At 33.7% G+C, this 25,426-nt stretch overlaps 1 protein-coding gene and 1 non-coding gene across 2 annotated transcripts; both read left to right on the top strand.

The window, feature by feature from the left end:
• The first annotated feature begins 7,024 nt into the window (after positions 1 to 7,024).
• Positions 7,025 to 10,439, top strand: LOC107916214 (alkaline/neutral invertase C, mitochondrial). The gene is made up of 6 exons (XM_016845371.2): positions 7,025 to 8,083; positions 8,468 to 8,633; positions 8,796 to 9,007; positions 9,092 to 9,585; positions 9,672 to 9,720; positions 9,837 to 10,439. Exons 1-6 carry the CDS (start codon positions 7,286 to 7,288, stop codon positions 10,149 to 10,151), a joined length of 2,034 nt encoding a protein of 677 aa, XP_016700860.1. The 5' UTR covers positions 7,025 to 7,285; the 3' UTR covers positions 10,152 to 10,439.
• A 4,538-nt stretch (positions 10,440 to 14,977) lies between these two features.
• On the top strand, positions 14,978 to 15,084 carry LOC121222814 (small nucleolar RNA R71). Its single transcript, XR_005920185.1, has one exon. It is a non-coding gene; the product is annotated as a small nucleolar RNA R71 (small nucleolar RNA).
• Positions 15,085 to 25,426: the final 10,342 nt, after the last annotated feature.

The raw sequence follows: 25,426 nt of genomic DNA, 5'->3' as shown, positions 1-25,426 counted from the left end.
ATCGGAGGTGGCTCCCTCGGCCATCCTCGACAGTGAAGACTCGAATATAGGTCCATCTTTATTCCTCTTTCTTTGTTTGTTTTATTTCCGTATGCAGGTAAAAAATAATAATAACAGTAGATTAAAGTGAAGCAAAAATAAAAACTGTAAATATAAACCTTTTGTACTGATTTCTATTCTTTCAATATTGGATTCTCAGTGTGTAAAAATTACATGGTTAATGCGGTCTTTTATAGCCAATTTACATCATGTTTGTGCCTCTTTTTGCTTTTGCTCACTGTTTCTTTCTCTGCTTTCATAGTCTTTTTTTCTTCTCTTGTCTTGTAGGTGGTGGAGTCAACGGTAGAAACCATTGCCATTTCGGTGCAACCTCGGTGAAGGAGTCGTCATCGGGCGTTGTGCACGCCGAGGGTGCACATGGAGGAAGCTACGGCGCGAGAGGTGTTAGGGCTAGGGTTTTTTGATTTTACTGAAAATTGAGTTTAGGTTGTAGGCCACTTCGGCCACTAGGTTTTTTTATTTTTGGGCTTGTAATTTTTTTTGGACTGTTTAATTATTTTAGAAATTGGGTTGTTTTTGGTTTGGGCCTGGGCAAAAATGGCCTATAACATTGAGTTGATGATTTTTTATGTCTTTCTTTTTATTTTAATTTTTGGTGTATAGTGATGATAGTTATAATATGAATATGCATATGTGGTAATTGAGAGGAAGATTTTGGCCATGGTTGTTTGTATTGGGGAAAAAGATAGAGCGGATAAGAAGATGGAAGAGAGGGACTGGAAGAGAGAACGTGAGAAAGAAATGAATTAAAAAATAACATTTATTAATAAATTTAAATTTAAATTTAATAAATATATTTTTAAGTAAAAAATAATTTAAGTAATTTTTTAATGCAAATATAAAGGTCACTATGTAACATTCTCTAATTGGTTGATTTTTGTTAATGTCAAATAACTTTTTGGACTAAAAACCATAACAAAAAAATACTTTAGGTATTAAATTGAGACAAAAAAAAGTTTAAGTACCAAAATAGAAAATATTTATATTTTAGGGGCCAAATCGTGAATTAATCCAAATATTTTAAAATTTTAACAAAAATAAAAAATATATAAACAATGAAGGCTAAACTATTTTATTTTCTTTTTTCTTTTTTAATATTTGCTGGCATTCATTACATAACATAGTGGGGAAAACAGGCATTTTACCCAAAAAAATCTTTTTTTAAAAAAATTATCGAAATGGGCCCATTATTTAATTATTTACCGGAATGGTTCATTTTTCAGCAAATCTCGTCCACGTCAGCGCGATGTCAGGGGAAGCGCCAGGAAATCGCTACCACGTCAGCAACTCGCGCTGACGTGGTAGCAATTTCCTGAGCCACGTAGCGCGTTCCGGGGGACGCGATTTTGCCGTTTTTCCCACGTTAGGTTTTTTTGGCTTTTAGGGCTTAGGGTATAGGATTTTTAGGTCTTGGAAGAAATAATTTTGAGTTGACATTTCTGATCAAATAGTATAAAATCGCTTCTAGCAGGATGCTATTTGAGAAGAATTTGTGAAATCGCGCCTTTGTGGACGCGCTTTTGCTACAGTAGGTCATGGAAGAAATAATTTTTTTGACTTTTCTAAGCAAATAGTATAAAATCGCTTCTAGTAGGATGCTATTTGAGAAGAATTTGTAAAATCGCGCCCTTGTGGACGCGCTTTTGCTACAGTCCGTCATGGAAGAAATAAATTTTTTTGACGTTTCTGAGCAAATAGTATAAAATCGCTTCTAGCAGGATGCAATTTGAGAAGAATTTCTGAAAATTGTGACCTCGTGGATGCGCTTTTGCTACAGTAGCATGTTTGGGCTGATGCTATAAATTAGGCAGAAAATGTTCTCAGAATACATAAGTCACAGCAGAAACAATTTAGAGAGGCTAAGAAGGTTAGAGTTTCAAATATGAGTGAACGTATTAGTGCTGTTATTTACTATAATGGTGAGGTTGCCACACCGAGAATGGTGCTATTTTTTTGTCGGAGAATATGGTGCGACTGGTTTTTAACCAGAACATAGATTTGACAGAACTTCGTAAAAGAATTAGGCGTAAAATTTTCGGAACGACGTCAATGAAAGTTCTGTCTATCACGTATCAATTTTGTTCTTCTGTTGACCTGGTGACATATGACTCGTTCGACATAAAAGGTGCTCATAGCTTGGAGGCAATGGTGCAGACTCATCTTGCTAGTGGAGCACCTTATATTGAGTTATATGTATAATTTACATCGCAAACTGATATACTTACGACCGGTGTTCGAGATGTATACACGACCCCTGGCCGACACTCGATTAGCTGGTTACAAAATACGGAACAGCCCATGTTCGGTAGCGGTGTCGAATGCACATCCCCCGCAAAACACTCTGTCGGTGGATGGGACATGTACGTCGTTTGATGCTGAAAATACGTATTGAGGAACGGCATCAAGTTCTAGTGGGTGGCAATCTACATCCAATTGGGGACGTTATCAAATGGAGCTGAAATGGAGCTGGCCTATACATCGGCGGTCCACTTGGCATAACAGGAAATGGAGCTGAACCGGGCATTTGGCTCCAACTTGCCATAGGACTCAGAAAATGATACATATAAGGGTTAGGATACATATAAGGGCTAGGAAACGCACCTGGCATCATCTGAAAAGGTGGTTGCATGGGTATTATCGGTTGAACTACTGTGTCGGGTGACTGTGTCGGTGCTCTCGTTGGGCTTGGTGATTGCATGGCCGCCAATGATGAGCCGGGTGATTGTCTGGGTCTCGTTGATGGGCTGCCTTCGTCGTCTTGTCGTCTTGGATTTAGAGGCCTGCGTCTTTCCCTTTCGACACGTATTTGCCGCTGCCTCTCCTCTGGCGTCAGTAAATTCAGCTTGCCATGTATCCTAAACCATGGCATGTATTCTGGAACGTACGCTAACTCCGGAACGATGATTGGTTCCCGAGTAGGTATATATTCATATTGATCTTCCCACATTTCCATGTATTCGAACCAGTATCTCGTCCAATCCGTATTCAATTACCGAAGGTCAACTTTGTGTTGATCGTCAAACACCTCAGGATCCACTAGAATCGGTTGTCTACATCCAAACTGTCGTAGCACTCTGTCTGTCTGGTGAGGCTCCACGGTTGCGTAGTTGATCAACACGACTTCCACGTGCCAAGTTTGGGGATTTTGTAAGAACTCTTCCGGGATTACTGCCCGAATTGCCGAATCCTCGTATGGTGTCCATTGAAACTATATGAACATGATAGAAATATTAGTTATATACATAATACTAAATACTAAATACTAAATATCAATCGACTAGCGAATGTATGGAAATATCTATTTTATTTAAAACTTACTTGTGCTTCCGACCGTTGGTCCAATAGAAGCCGTATATCTTCAAGAGAGGACGGTAATCGAGCATGACTTGCCGGATGGTTCCACCTAATTAAATAAATTTTTAGCATACTTTTATTTTTAAAAATCTACATAATAATTGTAAAATCTAATATAAAATTTACTTCGTTATAAGTGGGAATGTATATGGGTGGTCCACTCGAGGACGTAGAAATGGAAAGCGAAACCGTGCCCACGACTTCAGTAGTGACAGGCAACCTCCGATTTTTGCTCTCCTCGGTCGCGTCGCCCCGCACATCTCCCGATATAACGTTGCCAATACGGCAGACCCCCAACTCAATTCATCGGTTGCTCTAAAATCAACGAGTTTTAGTAGCCATCTTAGATGTACGCGACTCCGTGACGTGTCGGGCATCTGATAACCTCCAATTAATTGAAGAATGTATGCCCGAGCATATCGGATTCTTTCAATTTCGGTTGAATCTTCATCCGGATCAAGGAATGTGTCACGTAGCTAGCCCATCTCGATCTTACCTCCCTCTATTTTCTCCAGAATAGCGCCTAAAAGCTCGTAGCACACTGCCCCCCAATCGCTAGATTGGGCAGACCCGATGACTGGGCTCTCGTCCACCGGTAATCCCAATTGCAGACTGACATCTTCTAGAGTGATAGTGCACTCTCCACATGGAAGATGGAATGTGTGCATCTCGAGTCTCCACCTCTCGATCAACACACTGATTAGTTTCAAGTCCACCTTGCATCCCTGGCCTACCGTCGCCACGTCCCAAAAACTTGCTTCCCGCAGGTAGTTCTCTACCAACGGTGATGGAGGAGCATGCATATTCTAGATATTGCATTCCAATACTCGATCTACAGACTTTTATAACAAATAAAAAAATTAATAATTATCTAAAAGTGCATAAATAAAAAATTCTTAAATAATATTTAAAAATTAAATTTAATACTTGCCATTTTCATTTGTTCCACCGATATGTGATCCTTATCAAGACGAGTCAATTCTCCAGCATTGCTGAAATCGTACAAATTTTTACGGTTTAAAAAAATTTTTAAAAAAATTTTTAAAATTATTTAAAAAAAGGGAGTTAAGAGGAACTTAAGAGAATTTTTTAAGGAAATAGAGAGGAAATTTGAGAGAGGATTAGTTTGTGAAAAAAAAAGGTGGGGGTATTTATAGTTTTTTTTACCATTGGAACACTGTTCACGCGCGGGTCAAGTCGCGGCCACGTCAGCAACTCGCGCTGACGTGAATGTGATTTCCTGGCGCGTCTCCTGACATCGCGCTGACGTGGACGCGATTTTTCGAAAAATGGACCATTCCGATAAATAATTAAATAATAGGCCCATTTCGATAATTTAAAAAAAAAGAGCTTTTTTGGTAAAATGCCCGTGGAAAACCACTCAGCATAGGAGCAGTTGGGTTCCATCAAGTCATAAACAATCCTCATAATTAAACACACAACCCAAAATAAGAAAATGAATTAGTAAAAGAAAATAAATTAAACACATCCCTACTCTGTAGAGAGCCTTTTCCCTTAACCAAAACCAACTGATGAAAGCAAGAAACTAAAACGTCTCCTGCAACCATAAACCCATCAAGAATTTGCCTAAAAAACAATGTAAAACCACAGGAAACCCCTCATTGAGAAACTTTTAGAGTGAAAGATATGATATTCTCCAAAACTCAAGGGCATAATCGTTAGAACCTTCATAGACGCTTCATCAATCTAATATTAAAGTTAAAATTGATAGAATTTATAAATATTAGAAGGTTAAATTTATTATTAAATAATAATAAAAACCCCATTAATGTTACAAAAATGATTTTATATAATTCAATGGCGAAAATAAAATTCAACTACCACGTGTTAAATCAGGTACAAAGACACATACGTAATTTTGTAGCTTCTAAGGAACCTTTTTTGTACACGAATTTATCCACTTGTTGGGGGCTTGTGGGGACCACAAACATTGCACTTTCTTCATTTCTTCCTTCAAAATACTAGAAGAAGATGGGAACCACCGCCGACCAACCTCATCCATTCGTAGTTGCAAATTGTGTTATGACTCTTTTACCCTTTAACAAAAATGGAATTTGCCCAATATTTTTGTGCTTGTCCTGTTCTTTTTTCTTTTCCAGTTTGATATTCGGACAAATCAAATAGTTTAAAATTTTTACATGTTAAACAAAATACCTTTTTTTGAAAATATCAAAATCACTAGCCAATGTAAAGGTTCTTTTTTTTAATCTTTATTCAATAACTTATTTTTTTTATGTAGGTTTAGGGTTAATTCTACCCCACCACACAAACTCAACAATATTGATTGTTATGTTTTTAATTATTTTTATTTTTATATTTATGCATGTAAATATATTTTAATTATATTCATATTATTAATTAAATTTAATAATTATATTTTAATTTTGAATGTAATTATTAAAAAAATTAAATGATTAAGATAAAAGAAAAATTAAAAGTTTGTACCCAATACAAGCTAGTCGAAGGCGCATTTAAAATTTTTTAAAAGTAATCAAAATTGAATTATAATTTTTTTTATACGTCAAATTATTATTTATTAATTTATAAATTAATCATTTTGAAAGGACTAAAATGATTTTTCTATTTTTTGAAGACCAAAGTGTAGATTTACCGTATATTAAATTATAAATTTATTATTTATGGTGGAATAAAAGGTTAAATTTCTATTTTTAGGGCTAAAACCCCTACTTGCCCCATTGAGTTTGCCCTTAAAGTTAGTACAAATTAACCTTGGTTGAAACACATTGAAACAATCAAAACATACCAAAATTCTAATTAGAATGGAATTTAGATTACTTGGAATCGATTTAGGACCATAATGGTAAATATTGCCCGATATTAACTACCATGGCAAGACATCCTTAAATTATGACTTAAATTTTAAAATTTTCTACAATCAAGTTCTTCTTTTAGTTTGGTTGACAACATATAAATTGTTTAAAAAATAGATAATATCATTAAATTTTAAAAGACTTGTTTTTTTTGACATTTAAGCTAATGAAAAGAATAGAGTGACCTCAAAGGTGTACATATATTTATACAGTAGTAGTTACGGAAGAATCAAATTGAGGAAAGATAATATCTCATAATAATATCTTATTAGGAATTAAATTGTTAAAAAATAACATATCCTAACAACTAACGAGGAAATTAATAAAATGATTTAATTGATACTATAAAATTTCAATTAAAATATTTAAAAAATTCAATAAATTCCACCATACAATATGAATAGAATATGCAATTCTTGTAGAAGAAATATGATTTTTTTCAACACGTTGATCATTTACAGAAATTGTTGTACGAAAGATTCCTCTTCTCCACTACGGTCATCCTCAGACAGATAAGTCTCAAAATTTCTACATATTTTTCACGTAAAAGAAATTTCAAACAATGATGATGATGTGTTTTAAAAAATAATAAATAATTAAAAACAAATCTAATCCTTTCAAGGGCTTTATGGTAAATTCGCACCACCAAAACCTGAAGTCTTTCACGTGCAGGGACACAAACAGTAATTACACCCACCTACCTTTTCCCCCCTTTTCCTTTTGCCTATAAATACCAAGCAATGCCTCTGGTTTCAAAATCTCCAAAACTTTGAATCTTTAAGACAAATCTCTCTCTCAATTCTATAATCAAACGTTCAATTGTAAGTATTCGCATCTAGATTTAATTTCCATTTTTAGCTTTCTTTTCTTTGAAGTTTATTATTAAATTATATTCCCAATTTTTTCTTTTATTTCTCTGTTTATTTTTTAAGATTAACAGAGGTTTTGTATATACATCTTGCCATAGAGTACAGAAATTTGATTCTTGAATTTAGTGAAAAGGGGAAAAAGGATTAGTTATGAAGTCTAGCACTTGTATTGGAATATCCAGCATGAAACCTTGTTGTAGATTCCTAATAAGTTATAGAAGCTCTTCTTTTTTTGGGTTTTCTCCCCCCAAAATGAGCCGTTCCGGTATCCGTAATTTGTCGAAATCTCTTTCTAAGGCGGTTGATCGCCGTAGGGTGCACTCATGTAAGCATAGTAAGTCGCAGGTCGTAGGTTATAAGTGTCTTGCTGATCCGAATCGGAGGGCTTTTAGTGTATCCGATTCAAGCTGGGGTCAGTCTAGGGTAGTTAGTGATAGTTTCCGTGTTGATAAAGGTAGATCAAGGGAAGTTTTAGTAATTCCCAGAGTAGCGTCGGATTTTAGGAATCACTCAACATCCGTTGAACATCATGTTAATGAGAAGAATTTCGAGAGGATTTACATTCAAGGTGGGTTGAATGTGAAGCCTTTGGTGATTGAGAGGATTGAGACGGGTGATGGATTAGTTAAAGAGGATAACACTGGAATAAATGCTAGTGAGTCAGATGTAAATACAAATGATGTAGAGGGTTCGAATTTGACCGAACCTAGGATTGAGAGAGAGGTGTCTGAGATTGAGAAAGAGGCATGGAACATACTACGTGGTGCTGTGGTGAACTATTGCGGAAATCCAGTGGGGACCGTAGCCGCTAATGATCCAGCTGACAAGCAGCCGTTGAACTATGATCAGATATTTATCCGTGACTTTGTACCTTCAGCACTTGCCTTTCTGCTAAATGGGGAGGCAGAGATTGTGAAGAATTTTCTTCTTCACACATTGCAGTTACAGGTACTTATGATCTTTATACCTAAACATTGCTTTTACATTTTAATTGGAAAATTAGTGTGCTTTTTTATCAGTGGAAGTCTTTGATAGTACAACTGATTTCAGAATTTGTAGAAACTAAAAAGATGTATTATCAATAATATGCTACATTTAGTCCTTAGAAGAACATGAATTATTATTTGGATGTCGCGGTGATGCCGTAGAACATAAATTTACATTTTTTGCATTTCTTAGAGCAACAGGGGATCTTGTCTTCAGATAACATCGAAGGAGCCTCATGACTTTAACTGGTCTATTAGCTTCTGGTTATTAGGGTGATATATTGTTGGACTCCCGTGTATTTTCTAGGCATTGGTTGTTTGTTGATGATGTTTCTGGTGGTTTCAGAGTTGGGAGAAGACTGTGGACTGCTATAGCCCTGGGCAAGGATTGATGCCAGCAAGTTTCAAAGTTCGAACAGTCCCTCGTGATGGAAGCCCTGAAGCATTTGAAGAGGTTTTGGATCCTGATTTTGGTGAATCAGCCATTGGTCGTGTTGCCCCTGTTGATTCTGGTAGGACAGTGACTTTTAGTCAACGAAGCATTTCTTGATGATTACTTCTTTAATTTCGAATACCGTCAACATATTTTATTGCCGGTGTTAGTTATCTGACTATCATATTATTGTCACTGTTGAGATGGTATTAATTCTCTGATTTTGGTGTTAAAATCACAGGGTTGTGGTGGATTATCTTGTTGAGAGCATATGGGAAGATCACTGGTGACTACTCATTACAAGATAGGGTGGATGTACAAACAGGCATAAGACTGATCCTAAATCTGTGTTTAACTGACGGGTTCGACATGTTTCCTTCACTGTTGGTCACTGATGGCTCCTGTATGATTGATAGACGAATGGGTATTCATGGCCACCCTCTCGAAATACAAGTAAGCTGAATAACTTTTTGTTACATATATATTAAACATTTCACTCATATATTTGTTTAAACCCTAAGAATCCTGATCTTGCAGGCCTTATTCTATTCTGCTCTGCGTTGCTCTCGGGAGATGCTCACCGTGAATGATGCAACAAAGAATTTGGTAGCCGCCATAAACAACCGGCTCAGTGCACTCTCATTTCATATCAGAGAGTATTACTGGGTTGATATAAAGAAAATCAATGAGATATATCGTTACAACACAGAGGAATATTCAACAGATGCCATCAACAAGTTCAATATCTATCCTGATCAGATTCCTTCATGGCTAGTAGATTGGATTCCTGATGAAGGTGGCTACTTTATTGGCAATTTACAGCCTGCTCACATGGATTTTAGGTTTTTCACACTTGGAAATCTTTGGGCCATTGTTTCTTCTTTGGGAACCCCAAAACAGAACAAGGATGTTCTGGATTTGATCGAGGCAAAATGGGATGATCTTGTGGCTAACATGCCTCTTAAGATTATTTACCCCGCTCTGGAGTCTGACGAATGGCGGATCATCACTGGAAGTGACCCAAAGAATACGTGAGGCTCTTTTCGTTACTTATCCATAAACATAGCAAATTGGTGAATACAATAATCCAGATATTGACTTGCGTCTTTGTTTGCAGCCCATGGTCGTATCACAATGGTGGATCGTGGCCAACACTATTGTGGCAGGTAAAAATCATAGTTGATTGAATTACGTGTCTTCCGAAATCTTTTGTAATGCCTGTGACTGTGACATATCCGTATACCTTAGTCGCGTAATAATGAATTGCTTTTCACTATTTCAGTTCACATTGGCCTGTATAAAAATGGGGAAGCCAGAATTGGCACAAAAAGCAGTTGCTTTGGTAGAGGAAAGGCTAGCAGTGGATCAGTGGCCTGAATACTATGACACAAGAAGTGGAAGGTTCATAGGCAAACAATCCCGGCTCTACCAGACATGGACAGTTGCCAGTTTCCTTACCTCAAAGATGCTATTGCAGAATCCGGAGAAGGCATCCCTTTTATTCTGGGAGGAGGACTACGAGCTTCTGGAGACGTGTGTTTGTGGGCTTAGCAAAAATGGTCGAAGGAAGTGTTCACGCCTTGGTCCTAGATCGTAATGACGGTTCATTAATTACTTTGGGTGGGTAGGATGGGATGGGAAATAATAATAAGTTCGGATGGAAGGGTAGTCAAGTGCTGGATGAGACATGGAGGTGACTGACTAATAATTTTAAGTACCAACAACCATCATTCATGTAATGTACTTGTTTGTTGCATCATTCATCGACTCGATGGCTCAATTTTGGGGGAGCCATCAGGTCCTAAGCCTGAATAATTGAACATATGATTCCATTATTTCTTCAGATAACATAAATTGAATCAATGAATTGGTCGTGTTTTAAAAATCTTGTTGGTCAGTAATTATATATAAAAACAATTTTATTTCATAAATAAATTTGATTTAAGGTTTTTGATCTCAAGAATATCATACATTCACAGCTTTTTTTATTTACGGTATTTATAAAAAAATAATGAGAATATCATACAACGGTCTTTCAATTAAAATATTTTTTAATTAGTTAACACCATCTTTACAGGAAATAATGTATAAGATGATTTTTTTTTTCAATTTTTTCCAATGACTATAAGGAAAATTAAAATAAACTTTACATGTGGTAAGACTATAAGCAAATATTGCACTGAGAGTTGATCCGGAAATATTGGATTTCTTAAAACTATCACCCAACCCCACTATAGTTTTGGAATTTTTAGTTGATTTTAGCACAAATGGAAGATTGGGTAGCCAAACCTTCTAATTCTAATTTTAGTGTTTGGTGAATGGAGGTTTGCAAGAACTTGTTGAGCTAAAACCTTCAAAACAAAAAATGTAGGAATAGACAATTTTTTTCACAGTTGATTGGGAACGAGATATGTGGAATGACATATCTGACCATACTTGCTCAAAAATTACTCCTTTTGCCACATGCTCTCAAACCTAATAGGGGTGCCAAGATATTAGTAGCCTTCATTCTTCCATTTTCACTTTCACCTCCGAAGTCTAAAGTATATCTAAAAACAAAAAAGCTTCACCGTGAAAAATTTATATTAATTAAAATATGATACTTGAAAATTTTATTAAAAGTGTGACATAATTATCACTAATTTACATATTAAGAACATGACATAATTATCATTAAGAATGTAATTTACAATTATATTGATACACTATTAATATTTATCAAACCCCACAAGGTTAATATTTACAAATAAGGAACTTAAAAAATTTATTTATTTAAAATTTTAAAAATATTCATTAATTAATTTTCATAATAAATGTTTTAATTTTTTGGTAATAGTGTTTTATTTAAATAATTTCACCCAATAAAGACTAAAGTATTATAAACAAATAAATACTTAACAATAAAATGTGTCGTGCCCTTATCTGCCATTTTACACTTACTAGTTATCAGCTAAGTTTTACCAAACACTTTTAAATAAGTAGTTAATAGAATCAGTTGATTAAACCAACCACTATAATTAACAATCAATTATCAATTATTAGTCAATTGTCAAACAAAACCATAGTTTATATATATTAGATTACTTGGTACCTATTCAAGTTCAAAGTTCAACTCATAATTATGAGGTATGTTTATGGAGTATTTAGAGTTTATTAGCTATGGACCAAATAATTATCTTGTTAGGATTTGGTCAAAGATTAAGTTAATTGTACAAATTCCTTATCGATTATTGCATTAAAATGTTAGACCTAAAAATTTAATATTTTAAACTCTAACATTTCAAGCTTGAGTTTGACTTAACCTATTTTTAATATTTTTATTTATTACATAATTTATATTACATAAAATTTAATCTCTAATAACTTTTTTCGTTAAGCAAAAATGGAGTAAATATATTGCATCCTTCTTCAAACAGAGTAACTTTTTTAAAGGATGAAAGAAGAATTCCAAGTTAAAAACTAATATTGTCATTTAATACAAGGAAGGGTTTTTCTTAGAACGCATTCCTTTTAAGTAGGCGGATTTTAAGCCTTAGAAACACTTTAAACATTAAAATTTGATTAAGTTGCCTATATTTAAGATTTTTGGTGAAAAAACCAACCTATAAAATTATTAAATATTATATTAAAAAATTATAATTTGATTTAAAAAAAAGATATAAATTGACTTAAAACAGGATTGTGTTAATCTTTTACAAATATGAATGGATTTGGGTAAATTTTGAGGTTCATATTTTAGATCAAGTTGGGCTCGAGTAAGCATAGATTTTGTTAGTGTCACGGGTCACGGATCAAAGCCCGCGACGAGTGCACACAGAGTATCCCATGGAGGTCAATTGATTAAATGTGGTTCATTTGACCCATTTGAACTAACTTGATTTGTGGAACCCATGAAAAAACTCATCTACTTGAAGTTTTGGTGGCCCAATGAAACACTCCAATAAAATTAGAGTTATCATGGTTAATGTAAATCCTAAGGGACAAGATTGTATAGAGATTAAATCCCTTAAGGCTTTTATTTTGTAGATAGACACTAATCTTAGTCGTTGATGTAATTCAATCTGTACTGTTGGATTTGGGGGAGTTCAACTATAAATAGAGACCTTCCCCCTCATTAAAAGTTAAAGAATACATTTGAGACCATTTGCTCAAACACTTGTGCTATTATTTTCTTGTGGCTTTACTGTTTGATTCAAGTCCCTTTGTCTTTCCAAGTTGCTTCCACTTTATTTCGGCACCTTACAGAATTTCCTTTGTGAATTCTCATTTTCGAGAGTAAGGTTGACTTAGGCGGATTTGAAGCTAATAAATCGCCTAAAGCTATATGGTTTAGCAGACTAAAGTTTTAACCCTATGATAATTAGTATTAGAGCTAATGTTTGAAGGCATTGGTTAAGATGACGGAAGGATGCGACAAAAAGAATGTTCTAATGGAGACCCGTGGGAGGACTAAGAAAAATAGTACATCGAGAGATATTATGTTGGCTTTGGAGGGTCAAGTTGTAAAAACTCGTTTTCAGTAAAATCAGAACAGTAGTTTCGAGACCACAAATCTAATGTATAAATATTTATTTCATTATAATTCTAATGTCTACTGCATGTTAGTATTACCATATGAAAATTTCATTAAGAAATTTTACCGTTTACATGCTTAATTTGATAAAAAAGATTAAATCGCAGAAAGTGCAAAAGTTGAGTTCTAGTAGCTAAATGTATTAAATGGCTATAGAACCTTAAAGTATGAGTCCTTATGTGGTAATTAGACCATTAATGAAGATAGTGGATGTACATGGCTTGGTATTAATGAAATTATGAATATTTTTTAAGGATAAAATGATAATTTGGTAAATAATGATAAATAAAATAAAACAAAATCAAGTTATCATCTTTTTACTCTTTCTTCAACTAAAAATTCAAAGAAAAAGAAGCCATGGAAGCTTGCTAGGTTCGGCCATGGAGTTTTTGTGTGCATGGTATGTATTTTAGTTTCATTTTTAATGCTTTCTATGTTTTTGGATAGTTGTAGCTTAATCTAGCTAGCCCGGAGACAAATTTGTAAAACTGTTAAAAGGTTAGGGTTTGACATTACCAGTTTAGATATCGGTCCAACTACCTCCTCGATCGGCTTATGGAGCTCGGCTTGTGCCTTTTCCTTGGATTGGTTGACCTCTTCAGGAACCTCATCATCTTCATGGATTGGCGTGATTGGCGGCCTTAGTGACCTGCCTGATCGCAATGTGATTGCCTTTGCGTGCTCCTTTGCATCTCTTCGAGGGTTGTTCTCTATATTACAAAGGAGATTTTGACCACTTTGTTTTTGAAACATTGTCATTAGCTGACTCATTTGGTCACAGAGATTGCCCATTCGGGATTCAAATCATCCACATGTAGGTTGGACTTGTTGAATGTCCATTTTTATTGTTTGCATCTCCCTTTCTAGTTGATCGAATTTTTGACCTCACGTAGCATGACCATTACATCAGTATGTTGTTGTAGTGGTGGAGGTTGATAAAGAGAATTTAATTGCATTTGGGTTTGGTTTGTGCCTTCTTGGTTACCTTTTCACTTGAGGTTTGAATGATCTCTCCATTGGGATTATAAGTGTTTGAATAAGGGTCTCGACTAGAGGTGCTCATGGGTCGGGCCGGGCCAGGCCCAGAAAAAAATTTCGTCCCGCGTCCTAGGCCCGGGCCCGACCCGACCCAAAATATGGGCTTAAAATTTTGTCTAGGCCCGGCCCGAGAAAAAATTTCTAAGCCTGAGCCCGGCCCGGTCCATTTTTTAATAAACACCAAAAATTTATTTTAAAAATAAAAAAAATAAAAAAAGTATTTTAAAAATATTTTAAAATTAAAAAAATAAAAATATTTATTTATTATATATTCGGGCCGTGCCGGGCCAGGGCCAAAAAAGTGGTGCTCGAGGCCCGACCCGTTTTCTAAACGGGCCTCGTTTTTTTGCCCAAACCCATATTTTGAGCCTATATTTTTACCCAAACCCTCCTATATTTCAGGCGGGCCGTTGGGCCGGGCCGGGCCGGGCCGGACTGGGCCGCCCGACCCATGAGCACCTCTAGTCTCGACCCCTATTATTCATGTGGCTTGCCTTCTCCAGCTGGCTTTCGTAGTGTGGCTCCACTCTTGTCGGCTTGATAGGTGTCTCCAAATGATTAACATTTTCTATATTTGTTGGAATGAAGCATCATTGTTTTCCTCATTTACCTCTTTTTCTATTAGAGGCTTGGGTTTGTTCATGAATCTCTCGTTAGGCCACATATACGAATTCATGATCATGTCTTATAAAATTTTGTAGGCTTGTTTGTATGTGTGAAACATGAGAGATCTATCGGATGCTCCATCTATCCAAGATCTAATGTGTCCGTCGACACCGTTATAAAATATTTATATCTAGAGCCGTGCTTGTAGTCCATGGTGTGAGCACTTTCTTAGCATTGTCTTAAAACACTCTCATGCCTCGTACAGAGATTCACCTTCAAGTTGTTTAAAGTTTATGATCTCGTGCCGGAGCTTAATGGTTCGACTAATTGAGTAAATTTTCTTAAGTTTTTCTGTGAGATCATTCTATGTGGTAATAGAACTTGGTTCTAACGAGTCTAACCAATTGACCGCGTTATCACATAATGAAAATAGGAATAACCGAAGACATATAGCATCGTCGGATAGTCCATTATATTTGAAGGTGTCGCATAGTTGAAGAAATCGCTTCAAGTGTTAGTTCGGATCTTCAACCATGTTTCACTTAAACTGCAATGTGTTTTGAATCATCTGAATCATGACCGTCTTTATCTCAAATTATTGGCGTTAATCGCCGGTTGCTCGATGCTTTCTCACACCGTGTTTAAGGTAGGTAAGGCATACTCATGCAACGTCTATTAAGCCATTGGGACTTCTTCCCGATTATTTTCTTGTGTTCTCGTGGCTATTTGAATTATGAATTTTCTCGGGGTAAGTTTATAATCATAGGTGGATCGTAGCCCATTCATTAATAGTTATGCCTGAGTAGTTACTCTAGATCTAGGCAATGTTCAATCGGAGTGCTGGAGCTTTGGGTCACAAATGACCTGAAAAAAAATGAAAATAAAAATAAACGAAAAAATTATGTTCATTAACGTTCCTACTTATCTTATTAATTGCAAAAAATTATTTTCAAAATTTATTGCTGAAACCTCCCCGACAACGTCGCCAACAACTTGACCGCCTATAAATGACTTATCATTTATAGAATAAATAAAACACCCAAAAAATATAATAATTGAGAATGATAGTGTCCACAAGTGCACGAGTCAAATTGTAATATAGTTGTACAACAAAATACTGAAAGTATTCCGAGGATCATAAAAATAAGACTAAGTAGTAATAGTTAATTCCTATATTAAGTCTAAGTAGTAATAGTTAATTCCCATATTACGATAGATCATAAAGACTAGGGGGACTAAAAATAAATAACTAACAAAAATAAATAAAGAAAGAATGTAACACCCCTAACCCCAAACCGTCACCGAAACAGGGTTACGAGGCATTACCGGACTTGTCAGACAACTTACGAATAATTCACAATTAAATAAATTTCATAGTATAATTTAATAACAAAATCCATATAATGGACTCTCGAAGCCCAAAACATATAAAAAAACGGAACTTGTTCAAGTATTCTAATTTTTTTTTTAATTTTGAAAAATTTCGACAGTATTTCTGCTTATTTTTACATAAAATCCCCTATAAATTTAAAACCAAAAACAACCAATACCAATGTTTCAATTAAAGATTTTATTCCTTAGAACACTACTAAATCATGCTAAATAAATTGATTTACTACTTTAATTATAAAGGTTTAAGTAAAAAAAAACAACTATTTCATATCTTTCATTCCATTTCAAGATTTAATACTAAGTTTACTAATTTATAACTTTAAACTATATTTATCATCAAAAGATCATAACCATTTACTTACAACCAAGATCATTTAAACATATATATATATACGACTCGTGTACAATCACCTAGTACATGCCATTTAAACAAAATGAAGAAATACATCACCAAAATTTTCTTGTTGGAATCAAGATCTTTTTGGATGCTAAACTGGACTTTGAACTCTAATGACCTGCGCACGAAAACAACCGTACGCTGAATATTTCACACTCAGTGGTATTACTATAAATTAAACTATTTAAGAATAATAAAATTTCAAACATCGACCATAATCTTTATAAATCACTTAAAGTAAATATACATATTTATATATCACTTCATAAATCTTAAATTCATATATATATATTTTACATACTAATTCAATTCATAATTTAACTCATGCATTCTTTCTTGTAATTTTCAATAGTGCCAAATCAATCAATCTCATTTTCAAATTTTCATTTCAATTATTTACCCTATTAACAAGGCTCAGACTCTGACAGATACGCGGATTCCACCCAAACACACCAGAATATCCAACCTAAATACACCCGGAATAATATAAATCCTCCATAACACACCAGTATATCATATCCTCCCAAACACACCAATAAGGCATTAGATGCCTCTTCGGATAAACCGAAACATATAATAACATAATCATTTTCTCGGCCGAACTACAAATCTCCTCATCACATCACAAATCCTATGGCATGCCATTTGTATCCAATCTAGTCTGATAAGTTAGTAGGGTATTATTTTACTTTTCCAAATTCGAATTCATTTCCATAACAATTTCAAATATTCAATCAATTCAAAACATCTATTATTTCAATTCACATATAATTCAATATTCACACATATTCTTACTTAATTTCAAATGTTATTACTTACTTTACCTTAAATGTCCCATGAATACAATTTCAATATAGCATTTATTAAATAGATTAAGTTATAGTAATACAAACCTGGAATACGCGTTTACTCCTCAACGATCTTTTATTTTTCTTTTGATGCCGATGTCTCGTTTTCCTTGTTAGCTACGAAAATAATAATTATTTTCACTATTAATTACAGCATTAAATTATAATAAAAATAAAAATAATTAAATTTTATTCAATTCTTACTTATTTCCAATTTAATTCTAACTAAGCTCACTTACTTTTCTAGCTTATTTCATACTTCTTTTCTACTTAATTTCTTACCATATTTAACTCAACTATTCAATATTCATAATTAAACCCTAATTTAAGGCCTCTTATAACTTAACCCCAACTATGTAAAACTTATAACTTAATTTACAATTTAATCTCTTTACCTATTCTAACTAGAAATTCTATCAACTAAACCCCTAATTTAACAACTTGTTCAACATGAATCATGTTCAAAAACCTATGAACTTCCATAACCTCCACTTAATTTCAATAAAACTTTGTTTTAAAGCTTCTAAAACGTCAAAATTAAGAGAAAAGGGGTAAATTTAGCTTACCAATTAAACATGAAGCTTTAAAATCCCAATTTTCCCCTTTTTTTTCTTTCCCTTTTTCTTCCCCTATTTTCGTCTCTTTCTCTGTTTCTTCTCTGTTCTTCTTTTGTTTCTTTTTATTTTGTTTTACTTACTTTACTTTATTTCTTTTATTTTAACTAATAATATTAATAATATATTAAAAAAATCTTTTACTTATTATTTAAGAATATATTTATTTTTATTACAAGTGTACCTATATAATTAGTACTATTACACTTGCCTTTAATCTTTACCATACATTTGTCATCTATTTAGTTTATTTAATATATAATAATATAATATAATATATATAAAACATAAAAATCTAAGATTTTGATCACTTATGCCGCCTCATTTCTTGTTAATGGCTTAATTGCCATTTTAATCCTTTTTATTTTCTATTAATCTATAATTCAACTTTTACCCCTAATTCAATTTAGTCCTTTTTCCTAATTTCTCTTAATTAAACTAAATTCACCCAATTAATACCTAATTAAGCACTCAACTAAAGTCACAATTACTTCAAATAATTTTTTAATGACTCAGTTTACTAAGACAGAGGCCCGATAATGTACTTTTTCGATGCTTGTGAATTTTGGGTCATTACAAAGAAAGATAAATAATTAAATTAAATCAATAAACCAATCAAGAAGATTAACTCGCTTTAGGGTTTGCAAAAAACTTTAGATTAGGGGTCTAGAGTGGATTAGTCATTGATTAAACAATTATTACCTCCCGAATCTAAATTAACTTAATCGATTGGTTGATACTCGCTTATCTTCCGACCTTACTTTCTCAACCAGGATAAATTACGATTTACTCGATTTGACTTATCTTTCAATTTAGTCTAGCCTATGATCACTTGCTTATTAGGGTTGTCACGCCTAACAATTTAAAAACTCATAATTTATACCAACTAATCCAACCCTAGAAATCCCAAATCTTTTGTTAGTCACATTCTCATCCACTCGTTAGTCTTCCCTAACGGATTTAGCCACTCCTGTTATTCATAATCTTAACATCGATTGATTAAACCATGTGAGAAATATAATTCATTCGGAGAAGAAAAGATATGTGAATAATTGTGGATTGAGTACCAAATGGGAAGCGGAGTAGTAAATCTCTCGATTGGAATAACAAAATAAAAAAATGAAAAGAACAATATAAAATGAATATTTTAATTAAATAAACAAGTCTTTGAATCAAAACTAATTAAAGAAGAAAAACAAGAAAGTATCTAAAAGTCGAAAAAACATAAACTCAAACAAATTCTAAACTATGAGGGTTTTTGAAGGCGTCTAGGACGACTTAATTACATTCAACCCATAATGTCTTATTTATAGAAGTGTTGGCAGCCCAAATTAGGTCTTCGGCACATCCTAGGCCTTTATATAAGTTTGATTATGCGGATAAAAATAACTTCGAATTACTTGGGAAGGATGTCGATGTGTGTCGTGCCACATCAAGGCTATAACACAACACGACACCCAATTCCAGCCTTAGTCGATTGTTTGGTGCTTTGACATCTTAGGAAGCTTGTGCATCACTCGACATTTGCTTCCACATTAATTAGGCCTTTATATATTCATCTTACACACTCAATTAAACCAATTAGCACAGCCTAAGGCCCGTGTCGACCTATTGGGTCACAACACCTGCAAAATGTGTTAAAACACTTATTTTTATTAACTTTCTATCCTAAGGCGTAAATACTGATAATGAAATATAAAATACTAAATTGCTTAGAAAACAAGCTCCTTAAGTGTGGAATTGACCCGAGTTAACTACTGCATTTGATGACAGGTTAGGCTTGAATCCCTAAGCAAAGCAAAATGGATGTCCCCAAGTCGAAAAAGTATAAAAGGACGAGGTCTACAAGGGATATGGAAAATTTTCTTTGGGGATGGAATTATATTTTTGGGCAATGGACATCGAGGATAAGGTCGCTAAGGTAAATATTTTTTCCAATAATTTTACTGATGTCAGTCTCATATGATGGCGTCAGAGGTCCACAAATGAAAAATGATGTGGTACTACAATTGGAACTTGGGAGGAGTTCAAAAAGTAGTTTTACCCACAGTATATCGAGGAGAATGTTCGGGCTAGATTGCATTAACATACGCCATAGGGATTTTTTGTGAGCATGTTAAAGACTTTAGTGAATTTATGTTTCAAATCTTTGACTTGAGTGAGAAAGAGATATTCAACTGGTTTAGGGATAGGATATTCAACTGGTTTAGGGATAGGTGGAAGTCATGGGCAAAACAAGAGTTGCACCAACAGGGCATCACCGAGCTTACTGTAGCCATGTTCAAGGTGGAGTCCTTTGTTAAACTTGGTCCAAGAAAACACAAATTCAAGTCTTCCAAGCCCAAATAGACGTGCAATGATGAGAGAGACTGTGGGGAAGAGGGACAAGTTAAAAATGAAAATGGTGGCAATTGTAAGAATGATAATAATTGGAAACTACATAAAAGGAAGTGCAAGCTCTAGAAAAAAATCAAAGGGGTCAATAAAATGCTTATTTTGTGATGGTCCGCATATAGTGAAGTATTGTCCAAAGAAATTTGCACTTTTGCCATCGAAGGGGATGATAAACTAGAAAATGCATCGATGAAGCTTGGTTCGATCTTGAGTTCTGTTGAAGCCAAAAGGGTCAGAAAGAATGAAAATAAGCCAGTGAAGTGCTTCTTATGTTGTGGTTTGCATTGGATACGAGATTATCGAGAGTGATCTAAGTTGTCCATAATAAATAAAGAAAAGGAAGTGAAACTAGAGAGTGAGGTTTTAAAGCTTGGATCAATGATACTCAATTTTGCAAAAGCGAAGAGGGATCATAAGCAGAAAGGGTTGGTGTATGTGGACATTAACATCATAAGTCAAAGAAAGAGTGATCTTGTCAATACGAGGGCATTTGATTTGCTCATATTGAAGAAAGTCATAGGTAAAATTGGTCTCAATTAGCAAATCAACTAAATGATCAAGATAGAAAACTCCAAAAAGCTCCCAACTATGGGAGTGACATAAGGAGTTGAACTGCAAATTTATCAGTGGAAAGGCAAGGAAGACTTCGAGGTACCACTTGAATGATTATGACTTATCTTGGCTTGAATTTTATTGACAAGACTAATGCTCTGTTACTTCTTTTTGCTAATTGTATATGTATCTTGGATACTTGAAAACAAAATTGCATTGTGCCAGTAAGTAGAGACATGAGGGGTGGAACAAACGTATTGTCAGCAATCCAGCTAGCCGAGAATGTTCCTTATGGAAAGAACATTGACTTGGTAGATCAGAGTGCTACGAAGACCTCATTGGAAATGCTAGAGGTACAAAAAATCAATATGAAGCCTGTTGAGTTATCAATAGTGTAACGACTCAAAATCTGTGGGAACCGAAAAAGTGTGTTATCGGGCCTCCGTCTTAGTAAACTGAGTCATAAATAATTATTAGAAGTAATTATGAGTTTAGTTGAGTACTTAATTAGGTATTAATTAGGTGAATTTAGTCTAAGTAAGAATAATTAGGAAAAATGATTAAATATAGTAAAGGGTAAAAGTTGAATTATAGATTAAAAGAAAAAGTAAAAAGGACCAAATTGGCAATTATGCTAATTGGATAAATGAGGCGGCAATTGATGATAAAAATTTAAGATTTTTATTATTTTATTATATTAAATTATAATGTATACCACTATTTTATGGTTTCATGTTAGATATTTATTATTAATGGATATTATATTAAATAAACTAAATAGATTAAAAATGTATGGTAAAGATTAAAGACAAGTGTAATAGTAATAATTATATAGGTACATTTGTAATAAAAATAAACATATGCTTAAATAATAAGTAAAAGATTTTTTATATAATATATTGTTATTATTAGTTAAAATAAAAGAAATAAAGTAAAGTAAGTAAAAACAAAAACAAAAGAAGAACAGAAAAGAAGCAGAAAACGAAACGAAAACAGGGGAAGAAAAGGAAAGAAAGAAGAAAGGGAAAATTAGGGTTTTAAAGCTTGAAATTTAATTGGTAAGTTTAATCAAATCCTTTTTTTTATAAATTTGATGTTTTTGGAATCCTAGAGTGAAATACTCTTGGATTTAAGTTGAAATTTTGAAAGTTAATAGATTTTTTAGTAGGGTTTATGTTGAAAAAAATGATGGAATTGAGGGTTTATTTGATAGAAATTTTGATTGGAATTGAATAAAGGATTGAATTGTAAACTACGCTATAAGTTTTGAGTTTTAGGAATTAAATTGAAATAAATTCAAAATTATGAAAATATGATAAAAATTAGATAGTTAAATGTGAGTTTGGCAAGAAATTGAGTAGCAAAAGGGTATGAATTGAGAAAGAAAAATATATAGGTTTAGTTAGGATTCAAATTGGAATTAAAATAAAAGTTAGATAAAATTTTCAGCAATTAAATTGTGTTGTGCTGATGATTGTGAAATTATTTTAATTGTTCGTAGCTAATATCGAGCCTGAAGCATCGGCCCAAAAAGGAAAAGAAAAAATCGTTGAGGATTAAATCCGAAGAGAATTCTGGTTCGTATCACTACAATTCAAATTTTATCATTATTATGTGTTTAATTTACTAATTATGTGTGGTAAGTATTTTAAGGTAAGTGTTTAGTAAAATGAAAATTTATGATTGGGTATTGAAATTGAGACTGACACTAAACTGAATTATGGAATATTGAATATTGTTTTTGATGTACTGAATTGAATTGTGAAGTTACTGAATATTGTTATGTGTACTGCATTGAACTATGAAATTACTGAAGTAATGAATTACTGCAATACTATGAAACTGATTGAAATAAGGAATTATAATTGATACTGAACTAAGATGAAATTGTACTGAAAAGTGAATTAAATACCCTATTAACTAGTTGGGCTAGTTGGATATAGTTGGCATGCCATAGGATATGGAAGAGTACGAGTTTTTGTCGACTTACTGATCAGGCATTTATATGCCGACTACTGTTACTATTACCGATTCGACACTTTGTGTGTTGAATAATGTTACCGTTACTGTTACAGATTCAACACTTTATGTGTTGAATACTGTTACTGTTATTGCTACCGTTACTGATTACTGTTTAGGTGTTGTGTACCGTTAAGGTACAATGTGTAGTACTGGTGTGTTGGTTGGAATCTGTGTATCCGCCGAGTTCGAGTCAAGTTAATAGGGGCAAATGAAATAAATTTACTGATAAAACTAAATTTGAATGATATGACATATGTGAAAGGTGAGAATTGAAATAAAGAAATAATAATGGTATATATATATAATCAAATGATAATATAAAAGATTGAATTGTTCATTAAGTGATGATAATTGTAATGTAAAAGTATGTGTATGTGATTTAATGTATTTAAATATAAAGTGAATTATAGTGATACCACTGAGTATATGCATACTCAGCGTACGGTTATTTCCGTGCGCAGGTTGTAGAAATCAAGTACTGAGCCAGCATCCAAAGCCAGACCCGACTTCAGCAAACTTTTGGTGATGTATATTTTCTTTTGGTAATGTGGCATGTACATAGGAGGTATATAAAGGTTATTATGTTTTGAATATAAATGGTTAAAAATGTTAGTAGTACAAGTCTAAGAATTATAATGAAAGAAGTTTATTCGTTTCAAATTAATTAGTACACTGATAAATTTAAAATAATATTATATTGAATTGGTTGAATTTGTTGTGTTTCGAAATGGATATGATTTTGTTTGTAGGGGGTTTATGTAAAAATAAGTAGAAATACTGTCGAAATTTAAAAAATATATATTTACGAAAAATTTTCGGAATACTCGAACAAGTTCCGTTCTACTTTTAATACATGTTTTAGGCTTTAAGAGTCCATTATAGGAATTTAATGATTAAGTTATACTATAAATGTTATTTTAATTATGAATTATTCGTAAGTTGTCTGATAGGTCCGATAATGCCTCATAACCCTGTTCCGACGACGGTTTGGGGTTAGGGGGTGTTACAATTGTTATACATTATAATTTAATATAATAAAACAATAAAAATCTTAAATTTTTATCATCAATTGCCGCCTCATTTATCCAATTAGCATAATTTCCAATTTGGTCATTTTTACTTTTTCTTTTAATCTATATTTCAACTTTTACCCTTTACTATATTTAATCTTTTTTCCTAATTATTCTTACTTAGAATAAATTCACCTAATTAATACCTAATTAAGTACTCAACTAAACTCATAATTACTTCTAATAATTATTTATGACTCAGTTTACTAAGACGGAGGCCTGATAACACACTTTTCTGGTGCCCACGAATTTTGGGTCGTTACAGATAGGGCTTCCACCTATGAGAGAGATGGGTTATGCATCGAACTCTAAGGGAAAATGGTGATGCAAACTGAGCAGTTGGATAGAGTAAATTCTATGAGCAAGTTACATCTCAAACACTTTCCTAGTGTTTTACATTATTACTTACTATTGGCTTGGAAAAGACATAGGGATCCTTTCAAAGTTCTGAAGTGGGTAACTCGAAGGGTACAAATCGGAGTTGGCGGCTATACTCAAGCATAACCTAGTGTTCAATATGGGCGTACCTAAGCCTATATGTGTGGATTAAGGGGATCTTGATCAAGGCAAGTCAAGATCGGGGCAAGCAAGAGTGGTAGGCATTTGCGAACGAGATATACAAGAGAGGCGAACTACCCAACAGAGAGATTAGTTGGGAATCAGTTGAGGTGTTGAGGCAATTCTAAGACGAGTCAAACTGGTGTCATTCCGAGGACATGACGAGGGCATCACGAGAATGAGTAGGGGAGAATGTCACATTTCGCGGATCAAAGCTCGTGATAAATGCATACATAGCTTCCCATAGAGGTTAATTGATTAAATGAGCTTCATTTGACCCACTTGAATTGGCCTGATTTGTGGAATCCATGGAGAAACTCATCTACTTGAAGCCTTGGTGGCCCAGTGAAATACTCTAGTAAAACTAGAGTTACCATGGTTAATTAAATCTTAAGAGATAATATTGTATAGAGTTTAATCCCTTACAACTCCCATCTTGTAGATAGACACTAATCTCAATCGTTGATGTAATTCAATTTGTACTGTTGGATTTGGAAGAGTTCAACTATAAATAGAGGTCATTCCCCTTAATTGTAATCACCTCATTAAAAGTTAAAGAATATATTTGAGAGCATTTTCTCGAACACTTAGTGTGCTATCATTTTATTGTGGCTTTTCTGTTCGATTTAAGCCCTTTGTCTTTTCTAGTTGCTTTTGCTTTAATTCAGTGTCTTAGAGAATTTCCTTTGTGAATTCTCATTTTCGAGAGCAAGACTAACTTTTCCTTTGTGAATTCTCATTTTTGAGAGCAAGACTAACTTAGGCGGATTTGAAGCTAAGAAATCGCTAAGTTTTTTCACTTGGCCCA

Source organism: Gossypium hirsutum, chromosome D10 (genome assembly GCF_007990345.1).
Source record: "Gossypium hirsutum isolate 1008001.06 chromosome D10, Gossypium_hirsutum_v2.1, whole genome shotgun sequence".
Taxonomy (NCBI): domain Eukaryota; kingdom Viridiplantae; phylum Streptophyta; class Magnoliopsida; order Malvales; family Malvaceae; genus Gossypium; species Gossypium hirsutum.
Note: the sequence above shows the minus strand (reverse complement) of the source record. Positions and strands in the feature narration are given on the sequence as shown.

What these genes read in the sequence shown, in the direction of transcription:
- LOC107916214 (XM_016845371.2), top strand. Translation starts at nt 7,286, where the DNA reads ATGAAGTCTAGCACTTGTATTGGAATATCCAGCATGAAACCTTGTTGT. An exon ending in TTCACACATTGCAGTTACAG is followed by an intron (nt 8,084 to 8,467) that starts GTACTTATGATC and finishes TGGTGGTTTCAG; the next exon opens with AGTTGGGAGAAGACTGTGGA. An exon ending in TGTTGCCCCTGTTGATTCTG is followed by an intron (nt 8,634 to 8,795) that starts GTAGGACAGTGA and finishes TTAAAATCACAG; the next exon opens with GGTTGTGGTGGATTATCTTG.